Source organism: Cydia pomonella, chromosome 3 (assembly GCF_033807575.1).
Source record: "Cydia pomonella isolate Wapato2018A chromosome 3, ilCydPomo1, whole genome shotgun sequence".
NCBI classification, from domain to species: Eukaryota; Metazoa; Arthropoda; class Insecta; order Lepidoptera; family Tortricidae; genus Cydia; species Cydia pomonella.
The window spans coordinates 10,848,313-10,868,236 of NC_084705.1; the positions used below are offsets into that span (position 1 = coordinate 10,848,313).

The following is a 19,924-nucleotide window of genomic DNA, read 5'->3' on the forward strand; positions in this document are numbered from 1 at the left end:
GTACTTGTACCTATTAAAAAAAATATACTCATACGGTTTAAGCACTGTGACACGCTTTATTTGAATTTGAGTACGACCACGCTTTATTTTATGACTAAAGTGGTTAAATTTACAGTCAAAATACTACAAAATAAATGTAATTTTCTGACTTGTATAAAAAAAATCTTATACGGTTTAGGCAAGGTGACATAGAGGTCGGGTTCGTGCTGGGTGGATGCTATCTGGCACGACCACGCTTTATTAATTTAATAATCAAAATACCTACTAAAAATTTGACTTGCACTCAACCCGCAGTCGCACAAACTACTGAGATTATATACTAAATATAGCACTATATCCATAATAGAAAATAATAAAAGAATAAACATCACAAACAAAGTATAATCACTTTTTTTCAGATCTTTCACATGTGCAATTGTCATGTTAGTCATGTAGTTATTTATACAGTACGTACTGGTTAAAAATAAATTGAGGTAATCATGCAAATACTTTCGGTAACCAAATTTACCATAATGAATGACTAGATCTCACATATGTTAATAGGATAGTGGGCTGTAGGATTATTTCCAACAGTTACCAAGTTACAACAATAGTACCGTCAGTTGCAGAGAGAGGTGACCCCCCTGCATAGTATAGTAGCCGGAAAACTAAGCCATTAGCCTGAAGTAGATTCCTACATTTACCCAATTAATGTGTACCTATTCTAAGCTACATAAAGCAAAGGCTGAGAAATAGGAAATTACCAGTAGAGTAATAAATTAATATAAAAGGCAGCCCTTTTCGTAACACAAAACCAACAATGCTATCAAGCACTTCAAGCTCAACTTATATGGCGCAATGCATGGTCACTGCCGCCCCAGGCAGGCAATTTTGTACCCCTGTTGGAAATCCACGGCTGGCACGTCTTGGCTAAAGCGCCAGTAACATGATGTTTTGCAGCCTAATATTTATTTTAGTTACGGAGATCCAACAGCTATGTACAAAATAGCGCCAATGAATAAAATATGGAAAGCCAATTAAAGGATTCTTATAGCTAGCAGCTATAGATTCGAGTTTTACTTAAAAATGACGATGCTTAGACACAACAACACAAACATGTCGGGAATACAATTACACATGTTTGAGAAAAATAATTGTTATCGCTTTCGCTGCCTAAAACCGTTGGCAAGAATTAAGGAACTTGGCACTAAAATAGTTAATTATCGTGTTGTATTGCCGGCTAGGGCTAACCATTCTAAATAACCTAGTTTCTCAATTGAATAAAAAATATAGTGTACATTCTTATCTAAATTTTCTACTTAAGTATAATAAAGTTCAAGTTGTTGCCTGACTCTTTTCCTACTTCTTTCCCAACTCCTTATTTCTCAGCGTAGAGGCCTGTACAGCATTGATCAAAGTGGCCCTGGAAATAAATTAACATGTTTGAACAATTGTTAAATGTTAACAGAATAGATAAACACGGTATGAAATGTCTATACTCTAAATGCAAAAATTGACTTTATTGTGTATACACAAAGCACATAAATTCGCAATATTCTAAGCAACCAGAGATATAAAATCATAGGCAGATATTAGTGTAGTAAATATACAAATTGGATCTGACCTATGAAGGTAAAGAAGTTTTAGTACTTGCCTAAGGCTCTAAGGATTTAATCTTATGAGACTAAAAATTATAAATGTTTTTAGCTACTACACTATCCTGAATTCTCTGTTATAAAAGTTATAGAAAATACATAGTAGTAGAGCTTGGTTGAATTTTATTTTCTTATAACGCATTCACTGCCAGCAACCCGCTAGGCGGTTTCTCTGTTCATAGTGACTTTTCGCTACATACGGTTTTTCCATTGTTATCAGCTAAGCTCGTAGCGTGTAGCTCGCGCTGGCATTGAATATGTTAAAAAATATATCCTCATTATCACGATAAATCTATGAATTCTTTACAGATTTGTAAAAAAATTACATTACCTTATTTTGCCTTCCTCAAGCGCAGTAACTCCACAGATAGTAGAGCCTCCAGGAGAGCAGACTTCATCTTTCAGCAGCCCCGGGTGTTTCCCAGACTGTAAGACCATTTTACCGCTGCCGGCCACCATTTGGGCCGCAAAGCGTAACGCTAATGCGCGAGGAACGCCCTGCTTCACTGCGCCATCTGCTAGTGCTTCGATTATTATGTATACCTGGAACAAGTTAATGACAAGTGTGAAAAGTAGGAAACAATGTAATTGAGCATCATGTAACATTATGTGATCTTTACTTGGGATGTGGATCACACGCCGTTTTGGTATGCGAGCGTAACACCGCCATATACGAGCATAGCCCTGTCTCGCTCACACACCGGAGTAGCATAGGATTGTCACGTATTTATACCAAATTTGTGACACTAAGAGAATTTATAACTGGAAATTATAAAACCCATGAAATTATAAAATCATAGTCACACATGGACATGGTTAATAATTTATGGGGCAACAAGACAGTGCACTTACAAATGCAGGTCCACAGCCTGTTAAGGCGCCTAAGGAATCTATCAGAGATTCTGGCACCCTCTCACACATGCCACAATTTCTGAGCAGCCTCTCCACCAGAATACACTGGTCTTCCGTCACACTGTCATCCGGTGTGTACAAACAGGCACCTTCCCCCACAGTCATTGGAGTATTGGGCATTATCCGTATTACACTCACATCTTTGGAGAGTTGCTTCAAAGCCTGAAAGTAAATATAATTGTTTTTTTACATGTAACTTGAAAAGTGAAAATAATTTAATATTAATAATTTATAAGGACATACACAGACTAATTATAGTGAGTAAAATTTTGATTATTATTGGTTTAAAATTGGAGTTGTCGATAGCTTAATATGCATTAACATTCCATAAAAATGGTTACCTATAACATAGTTAATTACCCAACACAAGTAGATGCAGAACACAACACAAATTAGAAATTTCATGCTTGGTCAATTTGTCTAGTTTAGAATTAATGGCAATGTTTCTAATATTTATGTACAGGCAAAGTTATAAACATATATACACTTTTTACCTTATTTCAAAGAATAAAGTTTGAGATTTGTATACATAGTTATGGCAATTATTGACATGCCAGCCAGCTAAGCAGAATTTATAATTTGAGCTATTGTTAGCTCTTACTTTTGAGAGTGGCAAAGATTACAAAATATAAGTATATAAATAGTCATGGTTTTAAATCACTAATTAATGATAATTATTTAAATAATATATCTACACACAAACCTTTTGCAAGTCCCCAATAGTTATCCCGGCCAACATTGAAACAAAAAGCACCTTTTTACAGGACATAGTTGTAGTTAATGTTTGGAGACAGTCATTGACAGCGCCTTCAAGCATGCCTGGCTTAACACCCAAAAATATCACATCACAGTTACAGAATACTTCACCATTTTTGTTTGTAATATTAGCACCTAGGTCACTCCAGTGCTTCAGGTTATTCAAGCGCGGTCCTGATACCCATATCTTTGATGGTGAGTGTGTGTCTGTAAACAGAATATTTTATTAACAGCAACATCTTATAAATATTGCTCCTGACACATAGCAGCCATTATTTTTTTACTGTAAGGAACTGTAACTAGACCAGTAAAGGTAGGTAAACTAAAGTTTGAAATAAGCACCCTTATTAGCTTAGTTGAAAAATGCAGTCAATTGTTCATCATGTTGTTGCACATTTAGATTTGGAATTTAAACTCAAACTGACCTTATTATTGAAATTATAAGTACATTGTATAGTAAATGTGTGAAACTCTCTACCAGAAACTGTTGTTAGTGCACTGTCCATGAACACTTTAAAAAATAGACTAGATACACATTTTAGAACTTTAAAAAATGCAAAATAAACATAAGCGCTGCAATATACACACATCAACTCCAAGAGCTAGTGTATCAAATAAAATAATAATATTATACTAAAAATTAACCATATAAACTAAAGTTAATTACTAAGCAAGGTAAAAATTAACTTTTTTAGAAGTCCTATAAAACTAAAAATCTATTAAACTTGTTTCCCAGCAGCTGTTACAGCTGTCATTCATGCATGATGATTGAGTAGAACAACATTTCCCAAACTATGGGTTGGGACTAGGGTTCAGAACCGGGAAATCCCGGTCTCGAAAGTACCGGGAATTCCCGGTTCTTTTGTCAGTAAAATGGAACCGGGAAACCAAATTTGATTCCCGGTTCTTTCGGTACTTTCGGGAATTTTATTTTTATTAAGCGATTCACACTACTATTTACTTATTTACTCTTACTTTAATTTTCCACACTTTCTACTATTCAAACATTCAAAACTAACGTGAATAATTCAGCGTTAAAATAAATAACGCGCGAAATTAATGGTGCGCTCGATATTACCAATAACTACCTACACTCGCTCGCTGTTGCTAGGAAGGAAAGTAAGTATATACGCCATATTTTATGAATAGGTAGGTACTCGGAAAGAGATATTATTTTTAAATATTTTTTGGTAAAAAAGTTTAATTTTGTTTTCTTTGAAAAATGTTTAAGATATTTATAAATATTTAAGGAATCTCAGGTGACTGGCTAATTTTTACCATTTTATTGACAGTTAACACTTACTTAAGAACCTAACGAAAACACTGTGATTGATTATAGTCTGATTTATATATAATAACTTACTACTAGGTATGAGAATAGAAAATAGTTTAATTTTGTTGCTTTTGAAAAATGTTTAACATAATTCTAAATGTTTAAGGAATTTAAAATGACTACCTAATTTTGACCATTTTATTGACAGTAAATACTTAAGATCCTAAGAATAACACTGTGATTGACAATAGTCTGATTTATATATAATTACTTACTACTAGGTATGAGAATAGAAAATAGTTTAATTTTGTTTTCTTTAAAAATGTTTAAGATAATTCTAAATGTTAAGGAATCTAAGATGACTGCCTTATTTTTACCCTTTAATTGACAGTAAATACTTACTTTAGTACCTAACAATAACATAACACTATGATTAATTATAGTCTGATTTATATATAATTACCTACTACTAGGTATGAGAACAGAAAATAGAAGAAAAAATTTCGAATTAAAGTTACTTGAATACAGAATTTTAGTTTACTTTTGAAGCATAACCCTTGTTTTCTATGACAAAAACTAGCAAGAACCGAAAATACCGAAAAAACCGGGAAATCCCGGTTCCGTAATACAAAAGTACCGAAATTCCCGGTTCTCAAAAAGAATACCGGTTCCGAAAACACTAGTTGGGACCTATTGATGGGTCACAAGCACATATTAAGTGGGCCCTGAAACTACTAGAAACTCTAAGCATTACCAATATTTTATTTCCCGTTTCTAAGACATCCAAGACTTGGGCCCCAAAAATGGCAGTTTTTCTTAGATGGGTCAGAGCCCAGTCAGCTTTGGGAACCACTGGGGTAGAATAATGGAGCATATGATACATGCAAATTGACATTAAAATGTTAAATACAAAGCATTCATAAAATGTAATCAACTATAAGCAGAAAAGCATTATATATTTAAAGAGAACTTACCAGTTTTCAAAATGCCTTTGACTATAGCAGTTGACATATTGCCACCACCAATAAATCCAAGGTTGAACGACATCCTCGGAGATTAATCTGTAACATATGGTGGTGCAATAATAGTTACTCTCTAGAATTAGAAGATGCCATTATACTATAATGACATGTGCTTCTAACATATTGGCATTCAACATTATGAAATAAAAGTAAAAAATTGTTTATTTAAAGTATTGCAGCTTGGAATAAAATGACTTCAGAGTAATTTAACGCAAAAAAATTACACCCTGCTTACCGCAATATTATAGTTAGTCAAAATGTAGAGTTGATAGTTTCCTAAACAAAAAGTTTTAACACGAGTGTATGTTGAGTTGAGAAGAGTTATATTTCTGCATAAAAATCAAAATCTATCCACTCGCATCTTTGTAAACTGTGTAGCAAGTATTCTGTAGGAATTTAGATTCTCAATCCAGTTATACTCCTTATTTTGATTTCCATCAACGAAAAGAACATCGTTCAGATTTCAAAGATTCTTTTCTTTGATTTCAGAGATTTCTCGTCAATTACTCAACTCAATACAGTCATCTGCTTGACTTCTCACTTCTGTCAAATCTGTCAACGTCAATAATTAACTGTCACATAATAATATAATATACAGCCATCTTGTACACACCGATGAAATCCTGATAAAATCGTAATATATGTTCACAGACTAATATTGCATTTATTTATAAAACTATTTAATTTACAGAGCTCCATAAATTAGGCTAAATGTCAAAAATGCTTATCTTGTCATGAACATAAATTTGACGATCTTAAGCAAAGCATATAATACTCACTATGATCTATGATCAGAAGTATACTTCTATCTCACTGACAGAAGCACAACAATGCCTTTACGACCGCACGGCCATGCGTTATTATGGTAGTACATTAAATACTTTTTAATTCTTGGTGCTGCCATTGTAAATAAAATAAAAATATCTCACCGCTATGATATCTTATATTATATAGATTACACTTACTGTACTTAATTTTAAGTTAACATTATTATTCTGTTTTTGATGTTATAAAGTTCCTTAATCTTAAGTTTCATTCATTAGCACTATACCAAACGACATCGTCATCAAATCTGAACTGAAAACTGTCACTGGCAACATTGATAGTTTGTGGCTTCGTTTTCTAGGGTGAGGTGCGAGTATATTTTTATGGATTATTTTGATATCGTTATCAAACGAAAATGCTGAAATAATATCGAAATTGAAAAGTGCTCAAATATGTGTCGTGAAAGTGATTTAACATTACATAGTTTGTTTGAAGTGTAGTGATCAACATGTTTCGATGTATACCTTTGTTCAAATGTAATCGCCAAGTGGAATGTGTAGACAAGCGGCACTGCTCGTTGCCAACAGTACCCGAAGATATTTTGCGGTATTCCAGGAGTTTAGAGGAACTTTTTTTGGATGCGAACCACATAAGGGATTTACCGAAGGTTTGTTTTCTGTAACCTAAAATATAAGATCGTGGGCGTTCACCTTATCACTGAACTGTAAATAATATTACAACGATTACAACTTACTGTTGCTTGTTTTACTACGGGTTGTAAAAAAAGCCGTGGTATTTTGCTGCATTATACTCATAAAACCTTTTCTAAAATTTGTTTTCACACAATTTTATACATATTCACCTGGTAATTTTGACTTGGTAAACAAACCAGCAACAAATTTATTCTGCGCAGCAGCTGTTTTGCATAATTAAACAAATGAAGTTATTCAATCTGTTACTTTAAATAATTGTAATTGTTGACATGAACCTTGTTAATAACATTTTGTTCCCTTAACTTGTTCCATGCTCTTGACAAAAGCCTGAATATGAATATAAAAATGTCTGTTTTAGTACATTGGGCATATAAATTAACTTAAAAGTAGATTGATTTCTAGAAACATTAGATGTAATTTATTAATTTTGATCTAACATTACAGTACAGGAAAGTTATGTTAAAATACAGTACCTACTGTGTTATTTATTTGAAGCACCCTAGTATTATGGTTCTGTTATAAATTTATGTTATTAACTATTAATAGCTAATTTATAATCATATCAGAGGTTTTTGTAGTAAAAATTTTAAAATAATCATTTTAGAATTTGCTGGTTTGTTTAGAAATTGAATTAAGTCACCAGGCCCAGATTTAGACTTAGGGCCCCTAGGCACTTTGTATGGCACATGGAATGTAGGGGGCCCCTTCTCTATCTCAAAACCGGTGCTAGGTTGCCTGGGCCCCTAAGCCTGGGCCTTGGACAGTCACATTGAGAAGTCAGTAGATATTAGAAGTGCTTATGTGATAAGGAAGCAGGAGTAGGATCTTTTTTTAAATATGTTTCAAATACCATTAATTTTTCTAAAGGTTTGTTAAAGACATTCTGTATTGTCATTGGGTTAGGCTAGGTAACATTGGTCACCCTTCTAAGAATCTGATAGTTTTTGGTTAAAAAATTGTCTTTGGTCAAATGTACTTACTCAGGTTGTAAGTCTATCACAAAGGTGTGTATTGATAAAAAAGTTATGGGTACAGATTCCTTATTATTTATGCATATCGTTAGAAATCGTTATTTGCTGCCACAGTTTTGCATAGTTCTAGGTCATATTCAGAAAGTCATATAAAATATATAAAAAAAACGAACAACTGTTACTTGTTTACGGTAATTTTGATCACTATTTATTTATTATTCTCTTTAACATGCTTGAATCTTGCATAACGCAAAAGCAGGGTCTTTAATCTTTTTTTAAATATATATTTCATGTGAATTGGACTGACGTTATTGCTACTGTATATGTATTACCAAATATGCGTGTCTGAGTCAAATCCAAGCATGATATCTTAAGTAAAGACTTGTCTGAAAACTAAATGCTGGTACAGACCTGTTGGACATATAAAGTAGTTACATACAAAATGGTTTTTTTTTTATTAATGTGACACTGATTTTTACTCCTTTTTGTATTCAAAAGAATATAAATTGTAAATAAAATTGTGACCTGAATTTAAAACAAATTATATTAATACTATTAGAAGTATTAGAACTAGAATTTGTTGTGTGACCAAGGCATCCGGTGCCCCAGGCTGTAATCGAACCAGCATCCTCTTCTATATTAAGTTTTGATAAGTACAAAACAAGATCTCCATACCTCCCGAAGCCTCAAACTCATTGTCCCCCGGCATATGGGTTTATGTCTTATTCCTTCACCATCCAGGCAATTCGGCTATGGAATAATCTTCCTCTCTCCATTAGGCAGGCTCAGAACAAATTAACTTTCAAGTGCATGTTGTGCAAGTACCCATTTGACAAGTTTCAATTATGGGCGTCATGATGTTTCACAATGGGTATATTATATATTTATGTATGTATATTTATTTATTCTGTATATATTATTTATTTAAAATATCATATTATAATGGTCTAGGCCTGCACCTCCAATGAGGGTTCTGGTGTAACCTAGGTTTAAGATTTTTTTTTTAAATAACATGTTAGATAAGTAGTTTACCAGAAATAAATGGCTTATTTAGTTTTTGTTTGTTATATGGTCTTGTATTAAAATCTTTTTAATTTTAACCTGTTTGACCATCTCAGTCTTTTGGTTTAGCCCATGGTTGACTGGTAGAGAATGCCTTCTGGCATTAAGTCCACCATTTGTACTTTCATGTATTGTGCAATAATGTTTAAATCAAATAATAAAAATAAAACAAGCTTCTAAATTATGGCTATATTTTATTATTAAAAGCTTTGTATTACATTTTATCAGTCAAACCTTTGTGACAGAACTTATGTCCTGACTAAGTAAATTTTGCAAATGAAACATCAGACACAATATTTCAGTATGCAATAGGTAACCTTTCTATGGTTATATTCCCCTGGGTAACTCTTCAAATCCTTATTTTATGTCATTTAAATAAACTGGTCATTTTTATGTTAGGGAGAAGCCGTTGCCATAAGCAGTCATCAAGTAAGTTTGCAGAACCTATTGCAACTCTTTTTCTAACAAATTGCTACAATTGTGCCCTTTTAATTAATTGTAAAATGTGACTTTTAGGTTTAACAAAAAAAAATATTACTCTCACTTGACTTTGATAGAGTTCATCTTCTAGTGTCTCATAATGACATTTTCTAGTTCCTCATAATATAATTTAACAATTGAAGAAACTGGTATTGGATATGAAAATATAGTTCATGGTAGTAATTATAAACAGGTGTTCTAGACCTAGTTCTCATATAGCAGGCAATTTGAGTTGTTATTGTCATAATGAGGAAATATATTATGTGCCTATACTTGTGTTGTCAACCTAAAACAACAAGTTACAAATATGTATTTTTTATTTATTTTAACAATTGCTGAATAGAGACATATTTTCTTAAACTAATGTGCTACTTATTTGTTTGTTTTTTTACAACACAATTTAAATAGATTAAAAATGTTATCAATCTGTGTTACCTACCATATTTTTGTTACAGAATTTCTTCAGACTTCATCGGCTAAGAAGATTAGGGCTTAGTGACAATGAAATACATAAACTCCCGCCAGACATACAGAACTTTGAGAATTTAGTGGAACTAGACGTCTCCAGAAATGGTAAGTACTAATATTAATCTTAGGCTATGGACACAAACTTCATTGGACAGCTTCGCACCTTGGTATTATTTAATTATGGGAAAACTATTTATTTTTAATTAACTATCAGCTCAATACCTTTTTTCTTTTTTTGGTTACATGAGTGTAATGTAAGCAGCAACATACCTTTTGATGGATGGAACTTCTAGCTTAAATTATAGCATCATATCTTTGAAAAAAGCGGCCAAGTGCGAGTCGGACTCGCCCATGAAGGGTTCCGTACCATTTATGACGTATTTAAAAAAACTACTTACTAGATCTCGTTCAAACCAATTTTCGGTGGGAGTTTGCATGGTAATGTATATCATATATTTTTTTTAGATTTTTCATTCTGTTATTTTAGAAGTTACAGGGGGGGGGACACACATTTTTTCACTTTGGAAGTGTCTCTCGCGCAAACTATTCAGTTTAGAAAAAAATGATATTAGGAACCTAAATATCATTTTTGTAGACCTATCCATAGATACCCCACACGTATGGGTTTGATGAAATTTTTTTATTTTATTTTATGACGTATTAAAAAAACTACTTACTAGATCTCATTCAAAGTATTCAAACCAATTTTCGGTGGAAGTTTGCATGGCAATGTATATCATATATTTTTTTAGATTTTTCATTGTGTTATTTTAGAAGTTACGGGGGGGGGGGGGGGGGCACACATTTTACCACTTTGGAAGTGTCTCCCGCGCAAACTATTCAGTTTAGAAAAAAATTATATTAGGAACCTCAATATCATTTTTAAATACCTATCCATAGATACCCCACACGTAGGGTTTGATGAAAAAAGATTTTTTAAGTTTCAGTTTTAAGTATGGGGAACCCCCTAATTTTATTGTTTTTTTTTTCTATTTTTGTGTATACATCTTAATGCGGTTCATAGAATACATCTACTTACCAAGTTTGAACAGTATAGCTCTTATAGTTTCGGAAAAAAGTGGCTGTGACAATCGGACAGACAGACGGACATGACGAATCTATAAGGGTTCCGTTTTTTGCCATTTGGCTACGGAACCCTAAAAAGGACATTTAGAATAATGCAGAAAAAATTTAAAAGTAAACTTTTTTATTCAGTCAAATCAACCTTTGAATATTATAAAAATATATGTTTTTTTTATCATCACATACTACTGGTCCTTGGATTTTTTAAGTGGTGCGAATTCTGGCCTTGGTTGAGGGATGGGGCTTCCCTTCACCGCTTTACCTACCTTGGATTTCAACAGCCCATTGTCACTTCCTAGGGCTACCCCATTACGAGTATAAATAAATATATTACCTAATTTACCTATAACTATACAAAGGTTGACTGGTAGAGAATGCCTCGTGGCATTAAGTCCGTCTTTTGTACTGTAAGATTTTTTTCTCTCTTGTGCAATAAAGATTAAATAAATAAATAAAATAAAAGTATCCATGTTTACTTTACGGTTGTACAAAAAGGTAGGTATGTTACCAGCATACCGTGACGAGGTTAATTGCAGTTGTGCATGATTTCTTATCTAAACATTACATAATGTACCTACCTGTTACACATAATAACTATTTATCTAGCTGTTATGGCGATCTGAACCTAATGAAAACTGTCACAATCTACATACTTATACCTACCTTCTTAATTACCTTTTGCAATCTGTTGAAAATTGACTCAGGTAATCAGTAAATTGGGCAACTTACTCGAAATTAATGATAATGAACCTAATAATTATTTACATCCGTCATGCTCATCCGATTTTAGCATTACATACATCAACTCGCTTATTGCTGTTATTGCTAATAAGGCCCGTCCTTAGATATAAGTCAATGGCTGTGGTAATAAAACACTTTATTGTACAAAAAAGAAAACAAAACAAGAAAAAAAACACCCCTCATTTCTACAAAGCGAACTTATCCCTTGTTTCACTGTACTTATATAGTTTAGAGACCGATAAATAATGACGGCTATGACTATAGAAAAACAAATAAAAAAACCGGCCAAGAGCATGTCGGGCCACGCTCAGTGTAGGGTTCCGTAGTTACTCTTTCGTCACAATAAGCTAAACTGGAGCTTAAAGTATAGTAAATTGTTAACCAAGGGATGAAACAGTACCTTTCACGCGAGTTAAACAAATAGGCAAATTTGCATAATCAGTACCTAATTAAAGTAAGTCTTTTTACTATGAAGGGAAAACTTTTTGCGATAACTCAGAAACAGCTCTACTTCCACGATTTTTTTTCATATTTTTTTGGACCTACGGTCCAAAGTTAGAGGGGGGGGGGGGGGGGGACATTTTCTTTCGGAGCGATTATCTCACAACGACCACGGAGCAAAGCCTCGAACAGACAGACAGACGGACATGGCGAAACTATAAGGGTTCCTAGTTGACTACGGAACCCTAAAAAGCACTCAGAAACGTAATCATGCACGTCGCGTGCTTCTAATGCGTCACCGCATATCTCCACGTAGCGTTAGGTACGGCTCAGGTGCGAAAACAATAGTGCTCGTTCAATGAAAATTGTCCTTCTCCTTTCTTAGTTCTTACCACGTCACTGATGGTTATAAAAACATAGTTTACACGTTATTAGTAGGTAGTAGCATCGACATTGTTGATTGTTCTCGGGTTCTCAGGTAAATGATCAATTGCCACTAATTTGATGACCTGCTTTTATTCGTGGTAGCATTTTTGAACTTAGTTCGCATACGCTACGAGTAAATAACGAAATGAGTCGCAAGGAATCCTGTAAAGCAGGAAAATTAAATTAATAGTTACTTGGAATTTGTCTGAATTTCAATAGGTAATTCCTGCGGTGTCGTTGTAAAGAATTAAATAAAACAACGAAGAACTGTTCCATTTTATCTATACCTGTCCAGTGATGACAAGCTCACATGAGGTTTCCATCGACCTTGCTGCGCGCTGACGGTCGCCTCTACGCAGCAAATCTCTGCTTAGCACCTTCTCGTTATTAATACTATTTATGGTACATATTATAACCGCCATCGGTTTAGTCTTCCTAATTGCTTTTATTTAATTGTATAAGAACTTTTAGCATTTATTTTTATGTTTCTTCAGGCTTAATGCCGAGGAAAGTGTTCAATTCAACCCGCCATTGGTAATCTCCTACGTGAAAAAACTGGCTCAAATATCCGACCGTCAACGCGACTTAATTTGCCATCTAACAGGTACAGGATAGGATCTGATCAGGTATTGAATTATATTACCCGACCCACTAAACGTATATATGTTGTAAAAGGAAGTGGCAATACTGCATTCCTTGCCATTCACAGTATATTTCGTTGCACCGGTTTATAAGTGCGGCGTTTAAAAATAGAGGAACAAGACCAACAAGTGTGACATCGGTCCAATGAATACCTTGGCAAAATATTGTCCATTGCACAGTGTTCATAGGTATTTTTGACGATAAATATTTTTATAAGATGTCGTCTTATTAAAACTATAATGAAAATAGTTAACAGCTTGGTTTAAAAGGTAATGCCTACTTAATGACAATGCGATCACGGAGTTGCCGCATAAATATAAATAAATTCTTTATTTATTTACCTATATAGAAATAACTCAAATAATTTTATCCAGTGACTGATATAACTCTTTTAATGCGTAGTACGTAAGTACTGCGTACGTACGGCATAGTCTACAGTAATTTAGCGAAATTAAATAATGACTTAAAACATACCTATGGGCAAGTAGGAGCTAATTTGCCTTACCCTAAGATAGTATAAGCTTAAGTTATCTTCGTACTTGGAAGTCTGTTTGACACCTAGGTATTATATGGACACTGGACACCACGAACTGTTTTAGTTCATATATAGGCATTCACTAAATTGTTATTAGTAACAAGGCTTTAAAGAGCTATGTGTTGTTTCTTAATCACTGCACATATCTGTCTTAACACCACTCACACCACTGCCTATCTAAATGCTACATTTTTCTTAAAAACGTTTTCGGTTAACCTAAGAAAGTTCAATTAGCTACGATATAAAGAACACAGCGCACAGCGGAACGTTACGGATACCGTTTTAGATCCGTGCCTCGGGCGAGGTCTCGCAAATTATACTTCTCTTTGTAAAATACGAACGTTGCAAGCTGCAAAATAAAGCAAAGCTATTTGCATATTATTTTCTAGGGAATGCTGGCAACCAATGGTACATTTTACGGCCACTACATTTTATGCTTTTTAAAAATTAGAAATAACTTCACCAAAGTAAGCTTGAGGCTCTAAATCGAGCACTTAATGCGGTAAAAATGAATTGCCTAAATAGTGAATACTTAATGTAATAAAATGTAATCTAATCACTTGACTTTTTTCGTCGCTATTGGCGACATGTTTCGAACCCATCGGGGGTCCTCAGGCTTGAGTGTTTTTTTTAGGTGTGTGTATTTTAAAATATGTCTCACCAAAGACTTTTATTCAGTTAACTTTTAATGACGCCATGCCATACACACTAACAAAACTCAGTACTTTGTTGCGTTGCGTAAATAAGAATTCTTTTGTTGTGGGACTTGTAGGCATTGGAGCTGATGGGCGCGCATTTAAAAAATAGTTTATCTGTAGTCAGAGAACTTATTCAAACATTCATTTCGTGACACTTTATTCTCACTATATTCTCTTTTATGTATGTCTATTACTGTTTGTGTGTTTATGAATAAAACAAATTCTATTCTATTCTAATAATTTTATTGTACCTTAATAAGAAAATAAGAACATTCTACGCGCGAAAACCGTCCCTTGCGCCGTAGCATTCGGTTCTTTTCCGCTAGACCGACGTAACAGTTTGCATTTTGAGAGCACATTGTTTTAACAATTTTCCCACATTGCGGCCGGTAAGCCTTGCCTTCGGTGAAATATTTTGTAAATACTGTAATCGGCCGGTGTATCGTTTCGTATATAGGATGATCATATTGATCAAGATTGTACTGAACGTTCTGAATTGCTTGTGTTAATGTGTCAATCTGCTCAACATAGCCAACTTTGCCAAACATAAACTGGCAAAAATCACTGATTTTCTACTAAATAATTAAAATCCAGCCATTATTAGAAATGTAAGTCTAGACAGCTGTTAGCCGTCAAACACCAAACAACAAGACCTATTGCATACTGCACCGATTCCCTTAATTCAGAAACAGTCAGTCGAACTTAAAGTATTATTAAAGTACAAATTCTTTACGTTTTTTTTTTTCAATTAATAAATTTAAACGGTTATGTCTACCCAACTTATACTTTACCCAAGTTGCGATGAAGCTTGATTTTAATTAATTAAAGTTTCTATATTTTGGACATTAAGTATTCCAACCCAGAGAGAGTAACTTGTTTACGGCGGTTAAAGCATAAGCAAGTTCAAGTTAACGAAGTAAACATATTAATATGTATGAGCAAGTTGTAATTAACACAAATATACCAAGTTACAGTTCAGAGATGACTAACGTTGAGGAGTTAACGCTACCGATCCACGTTCACTAACCTAGAGGATGTACCTTTGCATTGTTCACAGTTAAATGCTCCGTTCTAAATTTAAAACAATGCCGACGCTTTTCCAACTTTATTATATTATAGCTGTTAAAATGGCGAATAGGTACTAAACGGCATTACTGCGAGGTTTATAGCCCATCCGCGGTTCACGAATATGATACAAGTAAAAATCAAAACACAAACACCATACGTTTTTCGCATTTATTACTCTAAAATCTCTAGATTTAGAAACTTACGCGCTTTACTCGCCGTTGGCCGCGACTTTGATCGCGTTGTATTAGTTAATCACAATCTTATCTCAATAATATAACTTCCTCGGAAGCTTCATTAACCGTCTTGCATATGACACTACAGACCAAAGCATATAAATATACTACAGAGCAACTAGGAAGTAGTATCGTAATTGAGGGGTGGTCTTCCCTACTCTAGGCTCTATTTGACCGAGATGACGCAGACATTTGGTTTTTCGTAATGTAACAAAGTAACGAGAGAAATAAATAAACAAAAATATATGAAATTCATGCCCTTCACAGATTATACAGGCAGTATATACTCTACAGTTATTATATTGTATTTTTTTTTAGAAGACATTTGCATTACTATTACGAATCAATATCTAAATTCTAAACCATAGTCTTAACCCGGCTGAATTTATAAATACGAATGCGTCAATAATCATATTCATTCATACCTATAATGGCTACGAGTACATCTCAACAGTTGGTAAAACAAAGTACGTTAGAAATCTCCTCCGTTCGAAAGGCTTAATTTCATTTGCATTCACTATTTCTAATCTTAGTTTTCCGGTCTTCGCTTATCGCCATAAGAATGCAGATTATGCAGAAAGCTCTAGGTAGTCTAGGCACACGGTAAATAGTTGCAATCGCGGCGCCCCGCTGTGATATTAACTGCAACTTCTGCCAGGGTTTCCAACCTTTTTTATTCCCTCCTTGGTTTTTTCGTGCCTCATTAAATATCGTCACAGTAATAAGTTTTTGTTAAAAACTTCATTTATACAATTTTTTATCGCAGATTTTACTTTTCAGCAGTCTTCTACTACTGGTTGAGACGATTTTAATAAATCCAAACTGATTGAGGTTACTTCGTTTTATTCACAGAGTTCCTAAGACCAGCTAGCTTCCACAGGTTCTTTGGATTTATTAAAATCGTCTCGAAACCATCTCTCCTATCCTTCGTCAGATCAGCTCCGATGTCATGTAATATTATGACATTGCATTATTAGCGATATTTCATACTACATAGGTATGGCAAATTTCTGCTTAGCCGGATACTAACTAAAGTCAAATAGAATTACCTACATACGAAGGTTGAAAGTTAAACATAGTTTGTAAAAACCAAGAAACATAAGTTTTCTTTCTTCCTTATGTTTTTCACGCCCCCTGGCTGAGAACTCCTGCATTAACAGATCGTAGCTACGATACTATGCGATAGGTAAGTTAACTATGGTGAAACGTTTAGAATCATTCTTCATACAAACGGTTTTATCTTATTTGGAAATTAAGGCGCTCAACACACGGCGCATAAGCGTAAGAGACGCGTAAGTGCATCGTAATACCAGCGTGGAACGAGAGCGCTACGAGCACGAACAACGTCATACAAGTCCGCACACGAAGCGTCATCGTAGCGTAGCGTATGAGATTTCTCTCGCCATTACGACAGACGTAGCGTAATACAGGCGAAAAAAACAAAACTCCTGACAAAATCAAACAATGAAAAATATTAATCTGTCGAGAAAGTAACATCGTCGATACATCCACCGCAGACATCTAACGCCAGCGACGACGCCATGATTTCAACTAATGAGATTTCACTTATGACACTATTACGCTTAAGCGACGCTTTGTGCCCAGAAGTCTACGCGTCTCGAACTCGTAACGTTTTTACGATACGCGACGCTTACGCTAACGCTCCGTGTGTGGAGGGCCTAAGATCATTGCCTCAACGCTGCAAAGTTGTTTAAATCGTCCTAAACAATATATGTATTAATTTTAGGCTAGGCTAGCTTTATTAGATATTTATATTTTAATATTCACAATTATTTTGTTTGTGGAATGAGACTTAATTTTAAGCTAAATTCCCTTTGCGTTATTGTTATTACCAAATGCTCTTAAGTAGATAAGGACGTTAAGAATGATGTCAAGCGATTATCCACGCCGTCCTTAGATAAAGTTGGAGCTTTATGATATGCGATAGTGTTTGTTGACATTTCGCATTAAACGATAACCCACAAACACAAGCTAAATTGAAACTTAACGTAGAACTCAATTTATTGTTGTCGAAAGGTATAATCGTAAATCAGTGGCTGAGGTTAAGCGTCGTCGCCGTTGGTTTAGCGGTCGTCTGGGTCGGCAGAGTGCTGCTCGGGCTTCGATGGCAGATCACTCGGCTGTTGACCCTGCCGCATTGTCCCCGGCGTGTGTTTCCATTGCTTATACAGGCACACGCGAGATGAGCTCTCTAACGTACCAGCGTTACGTGATCTCGACATGCGTAACAACTATGAGTAATCAGAAAGAACAATGATACTGGTTTGTCTGAAGCTTTGACTCCTCCTTGCTCGGTATGCGATTTTACTGACTCCCCTGTCTCCCACGCCGCCGTTCACTCCACTCCCGTCGCTCGCGATCCGTGTCAGAGCACATCGTATCCCCATTTCACACATTCCTATTGCATTTTGCTAAGCTTTACAATTGATTATAGGTTGCATTTTACCGATACGAGTAATTCCTCCCGCACGCTATTATTATTAATACATATTTCCTCCTTTACTGGGTTCTAATGACGAATCGAATGAATGCATTGCAATTTTCAACGCATAGCAACATTATTTAGGCATACCTTATTTTGTGATATTGAAGTGTTCATATTTATAAAGGATATTTTAAATCACGGTAACAGAAGAATAAGAACTAGCTTAAACGTTTAACAATGTTGGATTACCATGAGGGTTAAAAGGCTAACGTGCGAGAAAAAGCTAACCATAGTAACGATATTACGAAACGTAAATAACCAGACAGTGAGGTCATGGGGAACCGGTTCATTGCTATAAAATCGTTATGTATGGTTACGTTACGAGCCAACATATTGGGAATAACAATTTCCTATTGTGCTTCTATTTTTACCGATTTGTAATATTGATAATAATTAATAGTCTTATTTATTTATGTTATGCAATGGCTTCCACCCATATAAAATTTAATATATTCAGGCCATTTATGAGTAATCGTATATTCTACCTTCCCTGATCTATGGGAAAATACTTCGGGAGGCCTCAATGTAGACCGGGTTTCTTCGGCGATTTCATACTAGCTACAAGAATATTAACATATGTTACGCCAGAAATAGCTGGAAGTTTTTGAATTTGCTATGGGCAACAGCCAATTTCTAACAATTATTTATTATCAATATTACAAATCGGTAAAAATAGAAGCATAATAGGAAATTCATTACCTACGTTATGGTTGATTGACTTAGCAAAATTGTGTCTATGTGAGTAAAAACATTGAAAACAAATTGTGTTGATTGTTCATGTTCACACAAAGTGACCCGTTTTTATAGCTCTTGAGTGTATTTGCTAACGGTATTCGCTGTAATACTTCAGTATATCTATGTTTTATTTAAGGACGACTACAAAAAGCCAAACTTGTTTCGTTACTGCTTTTTTATACTCGTAAGTTAAATTGTCCAGCGTAACTTTACCAACTGAGGCCCGAGGCAAACTTGACACTTAAGTTGTTAGGTTCATTTTGTGCTCATGGCCTCTCTGGCCCTGGGCCTGGGCCCATGGCATTTGCTTATGTTTAACTACCGTACGCAGTGTTATACCTATCCGGTCAAACGCACAGTTTACGAGCTATAAATTGTTGCTTAAATGTGTAGTTTACACTTTACTAATAGAACATTCGTATTTTAATGAAGAGGAGTATAATTTCAATCGCTTATACCATGCACGTTCGAGTTGATCTTTCAGGCTAGCCGGTATCAGTGCGCTCTCCGATTCATCATTATTATCATCACCAGCTATGTAATTTCTTCGTAGATGTATGCAACTGGTAAATATAGATTGACATTTCCCATAGTTCCGAGAAACACATTGGTATTACGGTATTAGGTACATGTTTGGGCTTGAACACACGACCTACAATTTGAACCGCTCGGCCACCAAATCTTGTAGTTACGATTACTCTGGGTCCGCCTTTGCCCGATAAGCAACGGGAACAGACGATCAGTATAAAATCAGAGACGT

General features: G+C 34.7%; 2 protein-coding genes across 12 annotated transcripts in view; one reads left to right on the top strand and one right to left on the bottom strand.

Annotated features, from left to right (window-relative positions):
• Window positions 1–361: 361 nt before the first annotated feature.
• Window positions 362–6,370, bottom strand: LOC133516045 (pyrroline-5-carboxylate reductase 3). Its single transcript, XM_061848764.1, has 6 exons — window positions 5,833–6,370; window positions 5,550–5,636; window positions 3,250–3,509; window positions 2,487–2,708; window positions 1,966–2,177; window positions 362–1,402 (listed from the first exon to the last, which is right to left on the bottom strand). Exons 2-6 carry the CDS (start codon window positions 5,620–5,622, stop codon window positions 1,339–1,341), a joined length of 831 nt encoding a protein of 276 aa, XP_061704748.1. The 5' UTR covers window positions 5,623–5,636; window positions 5,833–6,370; the 3' UTR covers window positions 362–1,338.
• Window positions 6,371–6,706: 336 nt separating this feature from the next.
• The window catches only part of LOC133516039 (protein lap4), a 102,517-nt gene continuing 89,299 nt past the window's right edge, over window positions 6,707–19,924 (top strand). For 3 of the 11 annotated variants that reach the window (XM_061848734.1, XM_061848739.1, XM_061848738.1), the window contains exons 1-2: window positions 6,708–7,029; window positions 10,044–10,161. In XM_061848734.1, the coding sequence (XP_061704718.1) occupies window positions 6,871–7,029; window positions 10,044–10,161 (277 nt within the window). In that variant the 5' untranslated portion in view covers window positions 6,708–6,870. Of the gene's footprint in view, window positions 7,030–10,043; window positions 10,162–19,924 lie in introns of all 11 variants that reach the window. The other 8 variants (XM_061848729.1, XM_061848732.1, XM_061848730.1 and 5 more) reach the window with 3 other exon arrangements.